Raw genomic sequence first — 22316 nt, forward strand, 5'->3', positions numbered from 1 at the left:
TGAGAAAATCATGAGGCTTTGTGGTACTAGTCGTTTAAGAAGAGGTGTTCCTGCCTGTTGGAAATGTCCTGAATGATGTTATAAAGAATATCTCTCATGAGTGACATTCATAGATGATATGGTCCCAATCCTCAATGCATCTGCAGTGACAGCGTGGATCCTCTGAGAGAACAGTTTATTGTTGGAGCCAAGCCCCATCAGAAGAAAGGTGGTATGTAGGCCAGGAGAAAACCAGGTAGGAGGCTTAGGAAAGACTTGAGCAATGTTAGTGATCAACCTTTTCGTAATAGGACCCTTAAGTGAGTCAGTCCATCCAGTCTGCCAAGTCTGAAGCAGAATTGCAGCAAGGTGCTTTTTCTCAAGCTTGGGATCAATAGTGAAGCCTAAAGAGATGGCAGGGAAGCCCCTGGAGATACAGAAGTGAAGACCATGACAAATAACCTGCAAGGTATTTGTCATGGTCTTCACTTCCACAAGAACCTGGAAGGCTGAGGTGATCACTGTACAGCAGGCACAGGTGATCATTAGGATGCTTCTTTGGGTGCACTATTTGAGGCCCCAGTCACACCGACACTAAGGGCAGTGTATTTTCTTTCTTTTGTCTGTAGATATTGCAGCTGTGGGGAAAATTATATTTTAATTTTAAATCTATAATAACACCCAGATATTTGAGTTGGATTCTGAACTTAATGGATTAGATCCATCAACCTTGATGTGTGGTGGTCTTGATGGATGGAGTGAGCCTTCCAGAAGGATGGATTGTTATGGTTGAAGAAATAAGATTATGCTGGTTAACCCAATCTTGGAAAACCTCATAGGCCTGGGCAGGCAGTCCAGGTATTCCATAGGAATGAGCCCAATACAGCATTCTGTATATGGAGCATGTAATATTCAAGTAGGGAGATGATAGTGTTTCTTGTCTGATAGGTAACTTTGAATGCTTTAGCAGAAGCTGAATTTGCCAAAGCCAGTTAAGGATGCTTGGCCACCAGAGCGTATCGAACATGCTGGCAAAATCAATGGCTATGACAATAATGTATTTTGTGACAGCAGCACTAGCTGTGGTGATGAGATGTTGGAGGGCATCCCCAGTGGAGTTTCCAGAACAAGACCTGTATTGGGAGTCAGAATGGATGTAGGCAGTAGTGTAGTGTTCGTCCAATTTGCAATTCATATTAGGCACGAGTTTGCTTATAGAGCCTGTATTCCAAGGTTAATCTAAAGACAATCTTATCTGAAATGACTATTCTTTTTCTTTGTTCCCACTAGTGTATACCAATGTCAATTTTTTTTGTTTTGGCTGGTGCAGCATAAGCCTTTGGCTTCCTTGCTCCTTTGGCCATTATGAATACTAGTTTTATGCATTACTAGACAAAATTGAGTCAATGGTTATGTTCCCTGTCAGAAGTGGGTGGATGCCCAAAGTAAATTGGGGGTTCCTTAGGGGCTATCATTACCACATATCTAGCTTTCCAACTTAATAAAAAAATACAAAATCGAGCAAGCAAATGTTTACAGCAAACTTGTCATATGCCTTGAAGGCAGAACATTCTGAGTGTTTATTTTAGTCCTCACCCAATTTTTTTAGACTACACACTACTAATCAATGTTTGTGCAAACAGTATATAGTATGAATCAGAGCTGTAATACTCAATATGTTCTACGTTTATAATAATATTAGTAAATTAATAAGAGGAGTTTACCTCAATATAGTACGTGGAACACTTCCGTATGATACCCTCCAGAAATTAAAACGGAAAAAACGAAAAAATCGACAACTTACCGGTACATTAAAGTAAAATATAAATAATTAAAGTAAAATATAAATAATTAAATAATCAATATAAATAAATAAACAATAAATAATCAAAACGATCGTTTTGAATATTTTCGTTAGATTCTTTTAATTGCGTTAATTTGAATTTTAATTGTTTTGAATTGATTTTGAATTGTGTTAGATTGATTATTTAATTATTTATATTTTACTTTAATTATTTATATTTTACTTTAATGTACCGGTAAGTTGTCGATTTTTTCGTTTTTTCCGTTTTAATTTCTGGAGGGTATCATACGGAAGTGTTCCACGTACTATATTGAGGTAAACTCCTCTTATTAATTTACTAATAGCAAACAGTATATGTATTCTTTGTTTTTGTGCAAATCATACTGCACAGCAGTCAGTACTATCAACAACTTTAGTCAATGTTTCAACAGGTACTAAGCTTTACATACTATTTAAAGCATTACACTTAGTTTTAGTATAGTTTATCCACATTAAAAATGCTCAAGTGATCAGCATTTCACTGAGAATCATCAAGATTATGCGCATTGTTTATTGTAAAAATTTGATATTGAAGTATCAAACTGTCACAATAAAAGAAAAATATGACAATAAAAACAAAAGAAACTCGCCAAGTACAATATATACCTGTTTTTCAATATACAATTATTTTTTTTTTTAACTTTTTTTTTTTTTTATGATTATGTTATATACTCAAAATCCATTTCATTCTGAAAAATGGTGTTGTCCATTTCTTGGAATTTTAAAATGTGACAAACCTATCAGGGGGCTCAAGTATCTAGTGAACTGTCAGGGGATGCACCCCTGATTCAGACTCCAGAACAAAATAGTCAAGTGCATACTCAGGTTAAAAATGATTGTTTTATTGGGAAAAATTCATTGCCAGGAAAACAAGCAACATTTTTTGTAAAAAGGATAAATGGACTAAACCACAAGTGTTTCTATTGGGAGCACAAATGATGTTACCAACACATTGTCAGATTTTAATCAGGAGAAAAGAAATAAAGAGTATTATTACTTACTGTCATTCAATTAAGTGTACACAAACTGATTTGTTGAATAAATATTTAAGACCAAACTGAAAAAAATTCTACAAGTCAAGTCAGAATTCACATTTGCAATTCTTAACACTTGCAGGAACTAGATGCTGAATGCCTTTTGGATTAACTAACATGAGGCTCTGCACAGCTTTTGAGAATAAGTTTTGCTTTACCAGCATGCTCACCACTAGTAGTTAAAGGAAATATATAATTATATATAGTTTTTCTATTATAAGACCAGAGTCTGGCTCACATATAAGCAGTGAACACATTCATTGTATCAGTAACTCATAACAGAATATGCATATCTCTACCTATAGTTCTGTAAAAATATATAATAACAGATTTAACTTGTAACTAGCTCATTAAATGCTTTATAGAAAGCCAAAAAGTAGTTTGGCACGAGCATTGACCATTTCCATTCCATAGTGATTTATGATTGGGTAAAGTGTAGGTGTATAAATTTTAAGATGCTAATTCCAAACATTTAAAACTGATGATAATAAGTGCTTAAATTACACTTATGCAGGAAAGCAGAATTGGTACACATCTACTATGTGCGGCAAGGCTCGCTGCAGATTTTAATACTCTATTGAAACTTTCTTCAGAGAGTTACATTATGTTGCATGTATAACTAACTTTTTAGAATGCCTTTAATGCTGAATCTGCAAAAATAAAAATATGGTGTAAGAGCTTACAAAAAAAAAAAAAAAAAAAAAAAAAAAATATCACTGGTTTAATATATATAAAGGGAATTTTATTCTCTCATGGTCAAAATGTATAACATTAGGACGGTTGCAGCCTCATTGTCGTAGAGATGTGACAGCTATTTTTTTTTTTTTTTTATTGCAGAGTACGCCAGAATTTAGAATGCTATATGGTTTATATGGTTTCTAAACATGTGATGATTTAGACATATGTGAAAAGAATAGAGGCAGAAGGTTCTCTCCACTTTCAAGTTACCTCAATGCCACACTATTTCAAACCATATTCTCTTATTGAGATAGGTAGGGTTTGAAGTAACATGACACCATGGCAACTCTAAACCTTGAACAATAAGAAATATTGTAAGGTTTAGGCCTAAATGGATGTCAGATGAACTAATGAGACATGTGGCAGAGAAGAAAAATGCACAGGATACATATAAATTAACAGGTGACACAGAAGCTTATGACAGATATAAACTGGTCTGTAACCAAGCCACAAAGGAGGTTAGGCAGACTATGAGAAATCTTTGGCAAAGGTGCCAAGAAAAACAGCAAAGAGTTCTTTACTTATGTAAACTCTAGAAGAGGATGAATCAGATTGGTCCACTTGATATTGATGATCCTGCTCAGAAAGCTAACAAACTGAATGAGTATTTTGCATCGACATTCAAACATGAGGAGTTATTCAGGGAGGGGAATGCCAGAAGTGAATTAAACTCTGGCAGTGAGCTAAATGATTTTGTAATAATTGAGAGCAAAGTGGAGGAGAAATTGTTGAAGATGGGATCTATCCAGTTATATTAAAGGAGGCAGCAAAGGAAGTAAGCAAACACTTAGCCATAATTATGAGTGTTTTCTTGGACTGAGGGGAGTTACATGTGGACTGGAGATGTGCAAATGTGACTCCAAATCACAAAGGAGGAATCAAAGGGTGACAAGTAATAACAGACCTGTTAACTTCTGTTCCAGGGAAATTAATGGAGGCACTGGTTAAAGAAGCACTGCAGGATCATCTAGACAAGACTTCAGTTATAGCTCGGACACAGAATGGGTTTGTTAAGGGGAAGTCTTGTCTCACCAATTTGATTGGATACTATGATGTGGTCACAAAGAAACTGGATGCAAAGAATAATTTGTATTAATATAGTACTAATAGTATACATTATAGTAATAATGTATACTATATATATCAAATATATATAGTATACACTGCTGCTCTGTTAACTATTAATTATAAACACGTCTCGAGGCCTCATTTTAAGAAGGTTGTAGAGCTGCTGGAATGAGTACAGAGAAGGCCACCGTAGCCTAGTGGTCAGGTGCGTGGGTGCATAAGTACACGTGTCTCGAGTGACCGGGGGTTCAAGCTCGTGACTGCTGAATACGGTGCTGTTTCTTGTATTCTGTGTATCTTGTAAAACTCCTCTGACCATTTGGTCGTCCCGGAGTATAAACAGAAAATTTATTTTTATTTTAGTGAATGGAACAAAGGGTTGCTCTTATGAAGAAAGGCTTAAGTTTTGCAAATTACAGTGTGTGGAGACTAGACTCCTGGCGAGGTGATCTGATAGAGGTGTATAAAGCCTTGAATGGTTTCAGCATGCTCAATGCTGATGGGATTTTTCCTCTTGCTAAGCACCTGACAGGACAAATTCAAATTGAGGAAAGACAGTTGTAGGATAAATGTGTGGAAGTTTGCCTTTAGCTAGCAGGTGGTTGATTGCTGGAACAAACTTCCAACTGTCGTTGCAGAAGTTGATAGCTTAAATAGATTCAAGGCAGAACTGGACAAACAAGCAGAACTGCCTGCACAATTACCCCCAGGTCCTTTTCATTCTCCACCACTGTCAGTGTAGTACAGCAACGTATCAACTCTGCGGTACTACACTGACAGTGGTGGAGAATGAAAAGGACCTGGGGGTAATTGTGCAGGCAGATATGAAGTTCTCTTAGCAGTGCAGACGAGCTGCAAGAGTAGCTCATGGTGTCTTGTCAATGATATACAGGAATTTTTCTAGCAGGGATAAGGAGGTGATTATTCCCTTGTATAAAGGCAATGGTTAGGCCACATCTTGAGTACTGTATACAGGTCTGGAAGCCTCATTTCAAGAAGGATGTAGAGCTGCTGGAACGGGTACAAAGAAGGGCAACAAGATTAGTAAATGGAACAAAGGGTTGCTCTTACGAAGAAAGGCTTAAGTTTTGCAAATTACAGAGTCTGGAGACTAGGCACCGGCGAGGTGATCTGATAGAGGTGTATAAGGCTTTGAATGGTTTGAGCATGCTCAATGCCAATGGGATTCTTCCTCTTGCTCAGAATAATCACCTCAGAGGGCATAAATTCAAATTGAGGAAGGACAGATGTGCGGAAATTTGCCTTTGGCCAGCGGGTGGTTGGTTGGTGGAACCGACTTCCATCATTTGTTGTTGAAGTTGATAGCCTAAACAAATTTAAGGCTCAACTGGACAGGTATTTCGAACAAACGGAGGGGTGAAATGGGAGTGGTGTGTTTTTTTTGTTTTTTTTTGGCTGATGCTGAATAAGCTTGCTTTCTTGCATCATATGCCTCTACTAATGATAACATTTGGAGCAAGTGGATGGGTGAAATGAGAAGTCCCCCCCCCCGGCTGATACTAGCTTGCTTTCTTGCATCATGTGCCTTTACTAATGATAATGCTAACTCAAGAAGGTACCAAGTTGCATACGAGCATGGCACCACTGACAAAAAAAAACTAACTGCTCATTTGAAGTAATGAGGTAGCACATGCAACTTTTAATCTCTGCTATTTAGAAAATGTGTACTTTAAGCTCTTCATTTTAAGTTTAATCTTGCCTATTTTAACAGAGGCCATCATTAAAAGTTTTAATTTGTGAAAAATGTATTGTCTTAACTGTACTTTTGCTAAAACCAGTAATCATCATCATCATCATCATCCATTTTCAATCCACTGCAGGATGAAGGCCTCTCCAGCAACTTTCCAGTTCCTTCTGTTTTGAGCACTGGCCATCCATTTACTACCCAAAAACCCATGAATTTCATCTATCCATCTCCGCCTTTGTCTTCCAGGTTTTCTTCTAGCTCCTCTTGGGTACCATTCTGTTATTTTCTTAGTCCATCTGTCATCATATCTTCGAGCTATGCGTCCTGCCCAAGACCATTTTAGTTCTTTAGTTTTGATAAGAATGTCCTTTACTTGAGTTTGCTGTCTAATCCATGTGTTTCTCTTCTTATCTAACAGTCTGATTCCCAATATAACTTGTTCCATTCTTCGCCGTGTAGTTCTCAGCTTCTCTTCCATTCTTTTGGTGAGTGCCCAAGTTTCACTTCCATAAGTCATAGTGGGGAGTATACATTGGTTCATTATTTTACGTTTCAGACAAACTGGGATATTGCTCTTCAGTATGCGACTATATTTCCTGAATGCTATCCATCCAAAATTTATTCTTCTCTTGACTTCCAGCCATTTATCATTATTACCACTAATAACTTGTCCCAGATAAGTATGACTCCACCTTTTCAATTACTGCTCCTTCAATCATTATTTCCCTTTCCATGGCATACTTGTTCATCATTACTTTTGTTTTAGCCATATTCATCTTTAGTCCAAAATCCTTACTAACTGTGCATAACTGATTAAGATTTTCCTCTAATTCTTTGGGATCGTGGCTTATGACCACAATGTAGTCTGCAAATCTTAAATGGTTGAGGTACTCTCCGTTCACATTAGACTGGTCGCAGAAAGGAGTCAATCTTCTGAAAGCTTCCTCAAGGGCAGCAGTAAACAGGTTCGGAGATATTGTGTCTCCTTGTCGAACTCCTTTCTCGATTTTAAATTTCCTACTGTCTTTGTCTAGTCTAATAAAGGAGGTAGCACTCTCATATATTTTCCTCAAAATATCATTCAAAACCAGTAACAACATGCATTAAATTAACTATTGGACTGAATTTTTTTTTTTAAACTCAAATTTAATTTTGGAAAAAAAAAAAAAAAAAAACCATATCTCTTAACATGTTTTTTCCATTAAGCCTATGATTGTTTTGTCTCTTAAAAAATATGCTAAGAGAATAAATACAGGAAGAGGGACTATGGTAGATTCAAATATTTGCTGGGCTCTATTCAATGGAATTATTACTATATGTCATTTTATACCAATGCATTATGGGAAAAATTACAGGATTTGTTCTTGGGATTACGCATTTATTCCAGTTGGTAAGAATCACAAAAGCAAGATGCATGACAAGAAAACTGAAATACAACTGAGAAAAAGAAAAAGCATGGCACAGTTACTAAGGCTAAGGTGTAACACTGCTTCACACAAAACTATAAACAGATATGTAATAAAACTATTTAACAGGTTAAAAATATTCACTGGTTAAGAATGAGAGAGAGAAAAAAAAAAAATACTCTTATATGCATGCAAAGGAGCCAAAAGCAAATTCAATAAGCCTTTTGTAAGATAAAATAAAATAAGTGACAATGATAATAGTGCCCATCTAAAAACCAAAACTGAGGTAAAGCCTCAAGGCCAGATGTTCTACATCCAATAATAAATAAATAACACTGGTCAATACTAATCAATTATGAAGTACATAATAGTATTCTGCAATTATGAGAACTGCTTTAAAAATCCACTCTTAAGTGCTATTACTTTTCTCTTTGCTTCTAAACATAATGGCCTTACAACACTCATTACTTTGGTATTTTTAAAAGTAACATTGCATAATTCTCAAGAATAATTTAATTTCAAAAAACTTTTTGCTTGTGATTCAAATCAAAAAGGTAGTTCTTTGATTCTAAGTAAACTTTCAGCCTATACTCTAAGTCATGCAGGTGTTTTATACAAGAGAAAAATTAACCACCCATATTTATGAGTAATTTTTCTATAATTATCTAACTTATCCTTATTCCTTTTGCAAGAAGGAAAAGGAATTTCACCCATATATAACTGAAATAATTTTTCTCCTGCAGAATCTAACTTAATATTTATTCTGAAAAAGATGATATTATATATAAAAACTTACGAATTCTGATAAAACAAAGACAAAAAAAAAAAAAAAAAAAACACCAAAGCTGCAGCTAAAAAATATTTTTATTGGTAGCCCCTGACTTTTGACAACATACAGAAATATTAACCTGGTTTCCCATTTAAGAAACATAACTTTATAAAATAGTTCTAATTTATAGGAATTAAATACATAATGATATTGTATTTCAAAATTAAAAATCTGAGACAATAGGTCCCACTGAAAAATACATAATATAACCTGGGTATAAAATCCTGATATGCATGATATACCAATATTTAAGAAAATGTACAAAATAACCATAAGGCTATGAAATAATGACCTATGTTGGCACAAAACTAGATTACAGCTCCACATGGTAAGAGTAGCTAGTGATGCAAGTACTGCAAAAGCCATTTATTTTGGTACTACAGCAGGCTTGCTTATTGGAAACAACTCACAATCAGGAAGGGCAAAGTCTTCCAGAACTACCCTTTCCAACTTAGCAAGTGAATTCTTCTGCTTGACTAGATGTGCTAGTCCAACAACAAATGTCTCTGCAGACACTAAATCCCAAGATGTCACAGACTGTTGGGCTAGTATTTTATACCAAAAGCCAACTCTAACAATTTTCTCGATAACACCATTATCAAGGACAGTCGTGGACTGCTCAATGTGTTCCTTGTTGCATCTTGTTACAACTACCCTTCCCAAACTATAGCCAGTCTTTGTATCTTTAATTTGGAAAAATTCTCCCTTCTTTATAGCCTCAAGTGAAAATCCATAACCGTTTGGAAAGCTATCAGACCAAAAATAGTTTTCGTTGTTGTTTAATTTCTCATTTTCGAAGGTCAGGCGTTTTCCATAGCCCATACCAATCTTCTCAAGATGAAGGGCTTGACCACCAAAACAATATTTGTTAGTTCCATTGAAGCGTACCTTGTACTTAAACCCTGGAATAACTCGTTTATCAACATATGTACCTAGAGAAGGAAAAAAAAAATAAAAATATGAATATACATTAAGGCAATAAGTACAATATACTTAAAGAATTGAGGAAAAAAAAAAAAAAAAAAAAAATATATATATATATATATATATACACACACACACACACACACACACACACACACACACACACTGGAAGGAATGGACAAATGGGGAAACACTTGAATTGTTACACACTAACAATGATAAACATGCTTTACTCAAATATAATTTATAACCTAAAGTCAATTATCAGTTCTAAAGGTGTTGAGACAATCAACATCTTTCTGTACTTTTTGGATCAGTTGAGTATTATTTATAGAGAAAAACAAAATAAAACTATATACAGGTCTTATTTTCACAAGTCTTGAATAATCAAAAACCGCATACTAATGCAGCTGTAGTATTACATTCAGAACTACTATTCATTTACACACACACCACACACTATGGTCTCTTCCAGACATATATAAAGCTGTGTTTAATGCTTTCTCCCTTCACTAGACAGAAACTCATCTCAAATGATCACACTTTTCTGTGAAATACTATGATACTGCCTACTCAAGTAACATCAGAAAAAGTGTTTTAGAGGGCACACAATATAAAGATTGTAAACCCTTTTAATAATGCATTGATGTAGGTGGCAACTACATAAAATATATTATTCATCAAAAATTATCCAAAATGGTTTCAGGGGCTCAGGGTTGGTCTGGCATGCAGTCTACACATGTAAGTCATGTGTTTATCAGAATAGCAATAGGTAAGTTTGACAAGTGAATTCCATTGCTTCATCAGTACAACTATTCATAAAAACTGACTATGTTAGCTATGAAATGATACAGTTTAACATAATGTTAAAGTCAATTATGGAAACTGAGATGGGTTAAGTTAAATTTTCATCCTTAATATCACAGAATATAAGGTTAAAGGTAGTTTTCAAATGTGCTGGACACCTATTAGCTTCAACATGTATGTATGTCTATATGTAACAACTTGATTCACAGTGAATCTAATTTCATGAAGTTTTAGATTTGACTCTTTTAAAAGAACTTGTAAAACCATCTCAAATTCCATAAATCACTTTGTTTAAAAATTCACTTTATGTGCCTAATGTGATGTTTTGTTTTTTAAGTTGTTTTAGTATATAAAAATTTCTAAACTTACAGTAACAGACAGACCCCTTATCCAGAAAAGCTGGGACCATAGGCAAAATATCTTATCAAGAGAAATTAGAACATGCAAAATAATTAACATACATTAAGATTTATGTTTTCTAAAGTTACAAAATGCAAATTTTAATGTTAAGGTGCCTTCCAATAAGCAATATAAAACTTTGTATTACAAAAGTCTGAACAAAGTGATTACATCTTGCTTGAGGTTGAACAATGAGAGTGAGAATTATCACTTTTGTCAGCAGAACAGTCAATACTTCTTATTTTAAAATGCCATATCAAGTTAACTGTTTCACATATTTAGCTTTTTTTTTTTTTTTTTTTTTTTTTATTAACAGCATAAATAGGATACCTAGCCTTTGACTTTTATTCCTCTATTGTCTATTGTACACTGTTTAAAAATTTCCAAGCAGTACGTGACTTTCTAATTTCAAATCTGAGCTGTTTTACATATAGAAGAGAACATAAATCAAAAGGCATAACTTGTTTTGAGCTTCACAAACAAAATTACCTTCATGCCAAACCTTGCCCATCCATGCTGCTAAAATGACATTCAAATTTACTTTCCACAAACATGGAGGGGAAGGGGGGAAAAAACAAAAAACCTGATATCATTATGCAATTCATTTTCAACCTCTAGTCATATATTTGCTCCATGTTAGTAGTACATTTTTCTGTACTACTACATCATAATAAAAACACATAATAATGGAAAAAAATTAAACTAATTTAACAATTCATTTTGTGTTGTATCATCTTCCAGAAATGATAAAAACTACTTTAAAATGCTTTAACATAAAGAAATGTCTCTAAACATATGTTACCTGCTCTTTACACTAGTTGAGATATACAGAAAATCACCTAACCTTTCCAGGCATACCACCACAGGAATTAAACTGGACAAAAAGTAAATCTGTAGGGTTTTAAAATACATATATTTCTGGTTATTTATATATAATTAGCTGAAGTGCTGGAATTCAGTTTTAGTGCAATGATTGAAAAATAATAGACAAAATAGCAGAAACATAGAAAAGGGTGGAAAATTTCTTGGTTTTGGCACATGTACTACACATTTACAAATATTCTTTACAACATGTTGAATTTGAAATTTTAAAACAATATTAAATTCCAAGAGCTGGTTGCTTCTTATGTATAGTTTCCTTCCATAATATTGTAGGCGACAGATTCAAAGTGCAATAATTCACATTTAATTTTAAAATAGAAACGCACATATAATTTCAAAACTTTTTTTTTTTTTTTTTTGTGAACCTGAGATTGTATTTGGGTGTGCATGGTTCTAGTGTCAACAGAATATCAAAACAGCAACCCAGGTAAAGTGCATCAGATTCAACTCTACCTTACTGTGGTTTCATTCAAGACAACATACATATGCCCCGATGCTGCAAGTACTAGAGGACTGGATTATAGCAAACTGTGCAACTTAGGTCAAATGTGGTAAGCCCTTTACTTCATGTGTATTGTATCACATGAGGTATCCACAACTACATACATTAAATGTGGTTATCGAATAAGAAGTTTTATGCAGTCTGTAACATTATGAAAGATACTGCATATAATACAGATTATGACATGCTTGTACAGGCAACCTCCATATAACATGGTACTTCTACAATACAGTCTCGCTCTAACACGACTGATAAATTGTGGTAGTCCTCGCACAACACGGTTAGAGAGAATTTCAGTAAACCTCACATAACAAGGTATTTTTGAGCTTTTGTGTGGGGGAAACCCTGCCATTATGTTGGATGTAATTTTTCGACATTTCCACTCTTTTTGAATCCCTGCTAGTAAAAAAAAAAAAGAATTTGAGAAATCCCTGTATTTTATTTTGTTGAAACATTGAAGTTATGTTCCTACCGCCACAGTTGTACTGGGTTAATACAACTTTTTTCATTCAGCCATTAGATCATGGCATTGTATCCACATTTAAAACTCATTCCATCAGAAAATCGTTACAATGGATTTTGGAAAAAATTGATTCCGAATCTATTGAAGTAATGGAGCAATGGAAACATTTCTCAATTGTGGACTGTATCAGAATCATAGCTTTATCGCTGAAAAAAGTAAAACCATCAACGTTAAATGCGTGTGGAAATATGTATAGCCAGAGTCAGTTCATTCAGGAAATATGATCAAATGGGCAGAAAACAGAATCAGTGCGATAGTAGAATTTGCTACGTCAGTAGGAGGAGAAGGTTTTAATGATATGACTATTGAAGCCCTTGTGGGTAGCATAGTTGACAGAATCGCTTTCCTTCCCACACTGGCTGGAAAAGACCAGAGTTCGAATCCCATCGGTGAAGGGAGGAATGTGTGTGTCTTTTTCACAACGCGCCTGAGTTAATCGGGATCGGGCAAGGGTAGCGTGGTTTTTTCCTCCCAGGAACTCTGGTTTTTTGCCCAGCAAAACAGAAAATCAACCTCAGGACACATGCAATTTATAGACAATATACACAGAGTAACATGGCCTTATTCACTGATGCTCCTAAAAAAATAAAAAAAGATCATTACTCAAGACGTTCAAGAATTACTGGTAGAAAAAGTTAGCGTAGTGGAATTGGTGTAAATGGCATCGGAGGTAAAATCAAATCAATTCAGATGAAAATTCTAAACTTCCAAATTTTACAGTAAAAAGCATAGGGGAATGCATAAAGTTAACTGAGCAATTAGAATCTTATTTTTTGAATGCAGAGAGCCCAAATTCAAAACGGAGCTTCAAAAATGCTTAGTTCCATACAATGAAATTCACAAAGATTTATCGAGCAAAAGCAAACAACCCCAGATTACTGATTTTTTAAAGAGAGCAGAAGATACACAAAATATAGAATGGTGTATTTTTGTTAGCTTTGGAACATAACCCCCCCCCACCCTTTGTTCTTTTTCTTGGTCCCGTATAATTGTTTCACACAACACATGTTACAGGAACCTAATAACGGTGTTATACGAGGGTTACCTGTAATTACATTGTGTGTTTTGAATCTATTTAAAAGATGTTAGTGGAGTCGCTACTACACTACACAACAATGGCAGTCTTAAATGAAGTGCAATAGCAAACATGAGATTGAGTTGTTGCTTAGTCAAATTAATTCACTAAGCATATAAATATATTATTATAAATTATTAGTAGTATTTGTTTATTCTATTAATATATTAGCATTTCTTAAACATATCCTGGATTACATTCAACAGGCTTATGTTACATTTCCTAATGCACCTACTGGAATGATACATAAAAATATTTAAGAAAAAATTAATTAAGGGGTTTTAAAACAGTTAATGTGTGATGAGTCTAAAATGTAATGCAATGCATACATTACCTAGCTTGCTTGATTTTAAGAAAACCTGAGGACTGAACTATTCAAGAAAAGTGGTGTAGAAGCATTTATATACCATGGAGGGGGAAAAAAAAAAATCCTTCACCTGATTGTCTTGTTAATTAATATTTTAATATAATTACAGCAAATTTTAATTTTTATTAAGTGTAAATATCATAAGCCTGTATGTTTCCTTTGTACTGTTGAATAACAGTTCATTGTTAAACTGCCTAAACTTAAAATATTAATAGCTGTATGCTCAACTGAATTCTATTTTAAAAGAAAAAAAATATATATTTAAAATATATTTTTGTTTGTTTAAAAAGGATTTGGCAATACCTATCACTGGAAATTCGTGATCTTTAAGTCCACGGATGAGATACGAAGTTGGAATGTCATTAATATCTTCTCCTCTAATTACACATCCAGGTTTAGTACTAGTAGTTGTTCCCTAGAAATAAGCATAATTCAATATTAGCCTCTTAAAGTCAGCTTTTTCATTAAATTCTTAGAATACACCAATTACCAGAGTTCCACTATTAGGGTAGGGTTGAAGAAGCATTTTCAGGATACAGATTTGTATGAAAATGTACCTTTGGAAGAAAAAATTTGATAAACAACTTCAACTTCACCCTTATGTATTATTTGATTAAGTTGCATCATCTCCTGAATCTGAATTTTGCCTTGTGTAAGCCAACAGTTTTGAATCTTTTTAAAAGATTGTGCTCTCCTATATAGATATTTGAAACTTATCATAAATATAAAAACAGTTATTATTACTTATAAACACAATTAATAGATGGCAGCAGTTCCCTGTAGAATTTAAAGACAATCTGCACACATACAGATAACTTCCTGATGCCATGCTGAAAACATATTCATACTACTTTTGGCCCACACATAAAAATGTATCTTATACATGCATCCTCATAAAATGGTTAATGGGCCAGGTGGCCAAAGATAGATTCCATTACCTGTGAAACTTTTGATTGAACCAGTCAAAAGTTTCACAGGTAATGGAATCTATCTTGCTAATTTTTAGGTTTAAAGCAATTTGTTGTCCAGACCGTTCCTGTGTTTGGGATGAAATTTTTGAATTTCCTGTAAAAATTTGATCATGTATTACCATTTAGAACTTTTAAATAAAAGTTTACCTAATTTTTTACCAATAGCAATTTTTTTCTCAATGGCAAAGTCACTCCCTTTTCCCAGTTTAGTTGAAAATTTGAAGGGAGAAAAAAAAAAAAAAAAAACTGTTCTACAGGATATTGTTTGCTGTTCAAGTTGCACATTCCAATGTGTAGAAGAGCTGCTACAAAGACAGGGCATCACATCTCTTCATATTACAGTCATTAGTGTTATATTTTCCTTCAAATGAGATCTGTTTACATTCATTTCAGAATGTGCACCAATGAAGTTTTTAAACTATACTTAAGGGGGAGAACAACTTGATCATTGATGAAATAAGCAGATAAAGAAAAATTTAATTTAAATTTATAGAAATCATAAAATCTAAACAGTAATATTAGTCCAATTTTAACAATTCAAAAATTTCAACCCAAATAAAACAAAATGATTCCTGGTGCCTTTAACTGAATCTCAGCTGTAACAAAGCAGTTATTGTGCAAATGAATGACATGGAAGCCCTCTTTTGAACAAAAAGAGGGATTTTTTTTTTTTTTTTGCATATGAACTGGCCTATCTACTGACCAACTGATTTCCTTGAACTAACTATTAATTAAGTTTCTTAAACATCTAGTAGTAACAAAAAACACATTTGTTTCTACTGGAATTTTGGGTAGCAGAAACTGCTTCCATTATTCATGCCACATAAAATGGTCACTAGTATATATCACTACAAGTGCTCATCAATAATAATAGAAATTAACCAAGTTAAGTTTTCTTCTGCATCACATGGACAAGACAGGTATAGAAGTTTATCCTCCTGGTAGATACATTGAAGTATAAAAACTAGTCAAATTAGCTAGTGTACTTTGTGATACATATTGGGGTTACCACAACTGTTATTTTAATCGCAATTCATTTTGCTAATCCTTTGTAAATAGATGCATTGTTTAGACAAGTTACATTTTTACTTTTGTCTTTTCTGTTTTGCGGGTGTACTTATCCGAATTCTTCCACTGGGTGGCTTTGTGCCAAGTTACTAGTTTGCCCAACTTGTTTTTTTTTTTAAATCATATGAGTTAGTATGTATTTATAAAATACTGTAAATTATTATTTAATCTAATCTTACTCATAAATATGACAACAGTGCAAAATGTAATTCTGCATTATTCATTTAGGTGGTTACAGGCAGTCAGCAACTGAGTGTGGAGACCACATTAAGCAGTATTTCCACAAACCAAGTATATGTTATTGGAGCCATACACAATTCAGTTGAGTTACAAGGTTGTCTTCAACTTAGTATATGCTTTTCTAAACAAGAATTTAAAATTAAATTACAAATGTCATTTAATTTTAAATACATTACCTGTAATTGTTATAGGTAATGCTTGCTGAAACTATAAAGTATCAAAATTCAAGTTGCAAAACCACTACTTTCTTACATCGTGAGCTAACCTGACTTCTATGCAAACCAATCTAGCCTTTATGAAATCAAGAGATATGCATATCTGAATATCCCTGTTGTATTTATATTCTTTAAAATATAACTGATTTATTTTAACAAATTCTACCAAGTGATAAGTTCACTCACAATAAAATATGTTATCAATCACGCTACAGAAAACTGTCAGAAAAAATGGTTGGAAGAACAGTCCATTACAACTGTTAGCTGGCCAGGAAACAGCCCGGACCTGAATCCTATAGAGAACTATTGGCATCGTGTGGAATCTGCAGTTGCCAGAAAGAAACCAAAGGCTCTTCGGGAACTTCAGGAAGTCATCATATGTGTTTGGAACCACAAACTATCAGTTGATTATCTTCAGAAATTGATCTTATCAATGCCTCGATGGTGTGCTGCTGTCATCAGGGCCAGAGGCAGTTCAACTAAATATTAGTTTGCATCTGGTGAATTTATTTTGTTTTCCATTTAAAATGATAAACTGAAGGCTTCTGATAATATTTCAGCCATAATTGTTGTGTTTACCAAAACAGTTGTATAAAGGTTGCAAATGGCCATTTTGGAATATTTTGAGAGCACTGTCAAATATTACTTAGTTTTGCCTTAACTATTAATAAATATATTTTGTTTATATTTCTGTTTGTGATGCTAGTCATTAATGTAACATACCATCGCAAAAATGGGTTAGAAATGTGTAATTTCTAGGTGATGCACTTACTTTGAACACCAGTGTAGTTAATTAAGTGCAAACCTACGATATAACAAATAATATGAAGATAGTTTATTTTTGCTCGAATACTTTTGATAAAAATGGGAGTTCACAACTTCATTCTTAATGCTTTTAGGGAAGTCACAGTATTAGCACCAACTGTAATCATCCAGTATGGCGTCATGGTTACGGTGATCGCGTCACCGTTAGCTCCAACGTGTCGTCAATCGTATTCTGATGAACAGTTCCGACTTGTCACCGAACCTGTAATTGTGACGGAGCATGCGCGGTGCTCGCTGAATTAAAAAATAAGACCTTTCAGTATTTTTTTTTTTATATAATATTTTCATAAAGAATTTGGCAATTTTCTACATTTTCGGTAATTGTATGCTTTTAACGCATCACGGCCAGATCGCAAGTTACTATCAGCTCCGACTTAATTGAGCATGCGCGACGCTCACTATATATATATATATATATATATATTTTTTTTTTTTTTTTTTTCCCCTCTTATCTAGATTCTTGGGAAAATAGCCTGAGCTTCCTGACGGAGAAGCATTTGGAAGGCCCTGCTATTGCACCTTATTGTTGTTTTTATAATTACCTACTTTTATAATCATATTCTTATATAGTCAGGAAATTGTTTTTTATTTTTTCTGAAAACGCGTTGAAATAGCTATTTTCCCACAATACAGATAAGAGAGGGGAAAAAATATATTACTGCGAGTACGTAGTATATTGCTAGCATATAGACCGGTACACACGAGTACAGTAGTAAGATATCTTATTACTCTGTGGACTGTAAGATATAGTGAGCATCGCACATGCTCCATGACAATTCCCAGCACAGACCGGCAGATACAGACAGTCGCTGCATGCTCAGTCAAGTCGGAGCGCATTAAAAGTATTCAACAATTACTGAAAATTGTAGAAAATTATCAAATTCTTTCTGAAAACAGATTAAAAATATATAAAAAAATTACTGAAAGATTTTATTTTTCATTATTTTTAATTCAACGAACGCCGCGCATGCTCCCGTCACAATTACAAGTTCGGTGACAAGTCGGAACTGTTCAAGGTTGGAGCTGATGGTGACTTCCGAGGTAACAGTAACCATAATGCTATACTGGAGGATTAGCCTTTTATGTTGCTTCCGTGCTATTACGACAGCTTTCGGTATTCAGATAAAAATTTTCTTACACAACGGCACAACCACACAAGAGGGTTTACACCTAATTGTTTTCGGCGAAAATTCGATCATTACTGTATTTAGCAGCCACGCGGGAGATTCTTTAACAGGTATATACAAGACGAACAAGTTAGCGCAAAGCATCACTTTAATTCGTAGTAAATCACCGAAGATGGTATTTGTTTTTGTAACATCTCATAGTGTGAACGCTGTCACAACGAGTTGCCTGTTATTGCACTACCTGGAATAAGCAACGCTCCCCAGTACAGAAGACTAATGTTACTTATTCTCGACAGATACCACCACCCAAACGGCACCGTTTCGAAGGTTGTTGGCCTCTTCGTGACTCATAGTTGACTCAAATGTCACATCAGGTCTGAGTCATTGGCGGTACGAGGCTTTCAGTCCTAAGCCCTTTTTAGTACAGGTATATACCAAGGGTTTAGTGTAAAACAATGTTAACTACAAAATTGCATTAAAAAAAAATAACTTTATACAAATAACAATGCATATCGTGTCATAGAACTGTATCTCCCTAGTACTTTACAAGCTTACTTAGGCTGCAAGACATTTCTTTCCAGCAAACCAAAAAAAAAAAAAAAAAAAATGTTAAATGACTTTTTTTTTGGTTAATTATAAAAAAACCTACAAAATGATTTTGTAGTTAATGTTGTTTGACGCTAAACCTTCCATGCTATTAACGATAATTTATAAATATTAATAAATGTGTAAAATACTCTATGTTCCTGATTTCCTAATACTTTTAATATAGCAATGCTAAGAAAGGAATTAGCAAATCTGAATAAGGTAGGGTTTTTTATTTTGTCTACCGCGGACACGTTTTTCCTGAAATACTTCATGGACCATGTACTAATGAAAGTTATTTTTATTATAAGTATCAGAAAATAACATTCAAGAGCAGTATAAACATTTAAATCGGCCCCGGTTCCATTTTTATTTATATATTCTATTTTTCTTTCATTTTTTAATCCATTACCTGTGTGGATGAGTAATGTTTTAATTAAGAATTGATTGATCTGCATTGAAGGAACATTTAATTCCAAAGAGGCAAATGTTTTGCACATAAAAAAAAAAATAAAATAACTCAGAACAAACAGGAAACATGGCGCGTCAGAAACAAGAGTTTGGTGAATGGACCATCACCAATTTGGCATTATGAACCATCTACACACTATTTGTTTGTTTTTGTCTAAAAGGGGGCCTATGTGGTTAATTATTAGAAGTTAAACAAATAGTTTTACACCACGTATTTTTTAAGATGTTTATTGAAATAGTCGATAAATATGCCATTACATTATCGACTGCAAGACCTTATGATATTAATCAGCTTGTATTTACAGACGAAAATTAAGTATTGAGCAGTGATTTTTTCTCCTAAATATTTTAACCCACAAACAAATATTAACTCTTACCTTAACTTTAGTTTCGGATTCAAATGGTTCAGCAGGCTTCTTCAGGCAGTCATCAAAGAGCAGATGCTTCTCAAGACTGCTAGCAAGGGTTTGAAGTTGTTCCTCGTGCTGAACACGATGTTTTTCGGCTCCCCAAAACTCCTCTAACTCAAGCCAGCTTCCATCGGTAACAGACCTACAACGACCACCACAGTCCTGATATGTTATAATATGTTGATCTCCATGGTAAATCGGGATGGTGATAGGTTCAGTAGAGCCGGGATCCATGCAATGCTTTCGTCTTCCTATATTAGTAATTGGGTGTTCCTTTGCGTTCGCCGATCGGGGTCGTTTGTTCTAGAAGTAGCTGCGGTAGTTCTGAAAACTGGGTGTTGGTCGCTTATCGTCACTACAGCACGTACAGCTCTGTGTGAAATGTTTGTATGGAGGTCAGTAATAGCACCGAACTTCTACGCAAGTAACACGCCAAAACTAAAAGGTAAAAGTGGCGCCGAAAGAATGGATGAGGTGGCTTGTCACTCTCTACTTTATAGGCTCGTGAATGAACGCATGCGGTTGTTCTGATTGGTTCGCGCCAAACCAGTGCACGTGAACACCTCGTGGGCGCTGGAAGTTATCATTTTTCCGACATCACGTGATAGCGTTACATGCGGGTTACTGTTACGATACCGAACCTGTTTTATGTTTATAGTACTGTATACGATAATTTAATGCACAATGCATTCTGGGAGAAAACTGTAGTATGCCATCCATGCTAAGACACAATGTTTTCATCCAATCAGTAGTTTAAATTTTTATATACGTTGTAATGCCTGTCGTGTAATATTGGAAATACTGAAAACTGCCCAGTTGTCCTATTTGAACTTTCAAAAAATACATCACGATTTACGTTCAAGTGTTTAAAACCGGCAGTTTCCACATGTTCGCTCTCTCTCTCTCTCTCTCTCTCTCTCTCTCTCTCTCTCTCCGCACCAGACATCTCTAAACACTGCATATACATTTGTTTTTATTATTCATGCAGCCTTCTGATAAGTATACTTCCAACACGTGAAACCACATACAGTACATTGATTCAATAGTTTATATATATATATATATATATATATTTTTTTTTTTTAACTTAGTAGGTTTGTTTTTCGTTTTTATACTCTCGCGTTGAAAGTGGTCTCAAATTATATTAACATGAGTGTGATATATCTGTTAAAACTGTGACTAAATTGTGCAAACAAGCAAGTATTTCACAGACGTCCTAAATAACTGAAACTGTAGCTCTCTTACCGAATTATTTGACCCCGACCTCAATCACTGGTACTTTTTCCCATTGGCGAACTTCATGAACAGTGTCGTTTCCTTCCGCTCTCAAAATATATCGATTTTATATATATATATATATATATATATTTTTTTTTTTTTATTTATTTATTATTTTTTTCTCTCTTTTTTTGAGAAATAAACTACACTACGTTGTAGACTAATGAAAATTTATTTAAAATTATTTATTGTTAGAGATAATAAGTTACGAAACTTACTCCGGATTCCTTCCTTGATTAATTTAGGGATAACAAACAACTCTCTCTCTCTCAGGGTAACTCAATTTTTTTTTTTTTTTTTTTTTTTTTGGCTGGTGCAACATAAGCCTCAGGCTTCCTTGCACCATATGGCTAATCATAATAAATAATAAAAATAATAATTAAATTAACACTGGCAGTACCTGTTGCGAAATTTCGCAACAGGATAATAGAGTGGATACTAGCGTCTTTATACACTCTTGGTGTTTCTTGGATGGATTTTTCAAAAAATACATGCAGTTAGAAACACAAGCTTTAAGAAGGGCGAATGGTAATTAATGGACTGCTCTTCGTGGACTAATGTTATTAGTGGAGTCCCACAGGGTTCAGTGTTGGGCCCATTGTTGTTTTTTACATTTATCAATGATATTGATGAAGATATACCATGCTTAATGTCCAAGTTTTTAGATGATACAAAGCTTGGCAGGGTTGTTAATGACAGTTACTGCAACAGGATCTGGAAAAGTTGGGCTGAGAGGTGGAAAGTGAAGTTTAACACTGACAAATGCAAAGTACTGCATATGGGTAGCAGTAACCCCAGAGAAATGTACCAACTGTGTGGTACTACACTCAGGGTAGTGGAGAACGAAAAAGACTGGGGGGGGGGGAGGTAATTGTGCAGTCAGATATGATGTTTTCTGAGCAGTGCAGAGAGGCTGCAAAAGCAGATCATTGTAGTCTTGTTGTATATACAGAATTTTGTTAGCAAGGGATAAGGAGGTGATTATCCCCTTGTATAAGGCAATGGCCAGGTCACACCTTGAATGCTGCGTAGAGGTCTGGAG

At 34.4% G+C, this 22316-nt stretch overlaps 1 protein-coding gene across 1 annotated transcript; it reads right to left on the reverse strand.

The window, feature by feature from the left end:
- Positions 1-8622: 8622 nt before the first annotated feature.
- LOC150079233 (uncharacterized) lies at positions 8623-20486 on the reverse strand. The gene is made up of 3 exons (XM_090383613.1): positions 19964-20486; positions 14388-14499; positions 8623-9537 (listed from the first exon to the last, which is right to left on the reverse strand). Exons 1-3 carry the CDS (start codon positions 20228-20230, stop codon positions 8972-8974), a joined length of 945 nt encoding a protein of 314 aa, XP_090239739.1. The 5' UTR covers positions 20231-20486; the 3' UTR covers positions 8623-8971.
- Positions 20487-22316: the final 1830 nt, after the last annotated feature.

This window comes from Mastigoproctus giganteus, chromosome 10, assembly GCF_048544385.1.
Source record: "Mastigoproctus giganteus isolate SK-2022 chromosome 10, ASM4854438v1, whole genome shotgun sequence".
Classification (NCBI taxonomy): Eukaryota; Metazoa; Arthropoda; class Arachnida; order Uropygi; family Thelyphonidae; genus Mastigoproctus; species Mastigoproctus giganteus.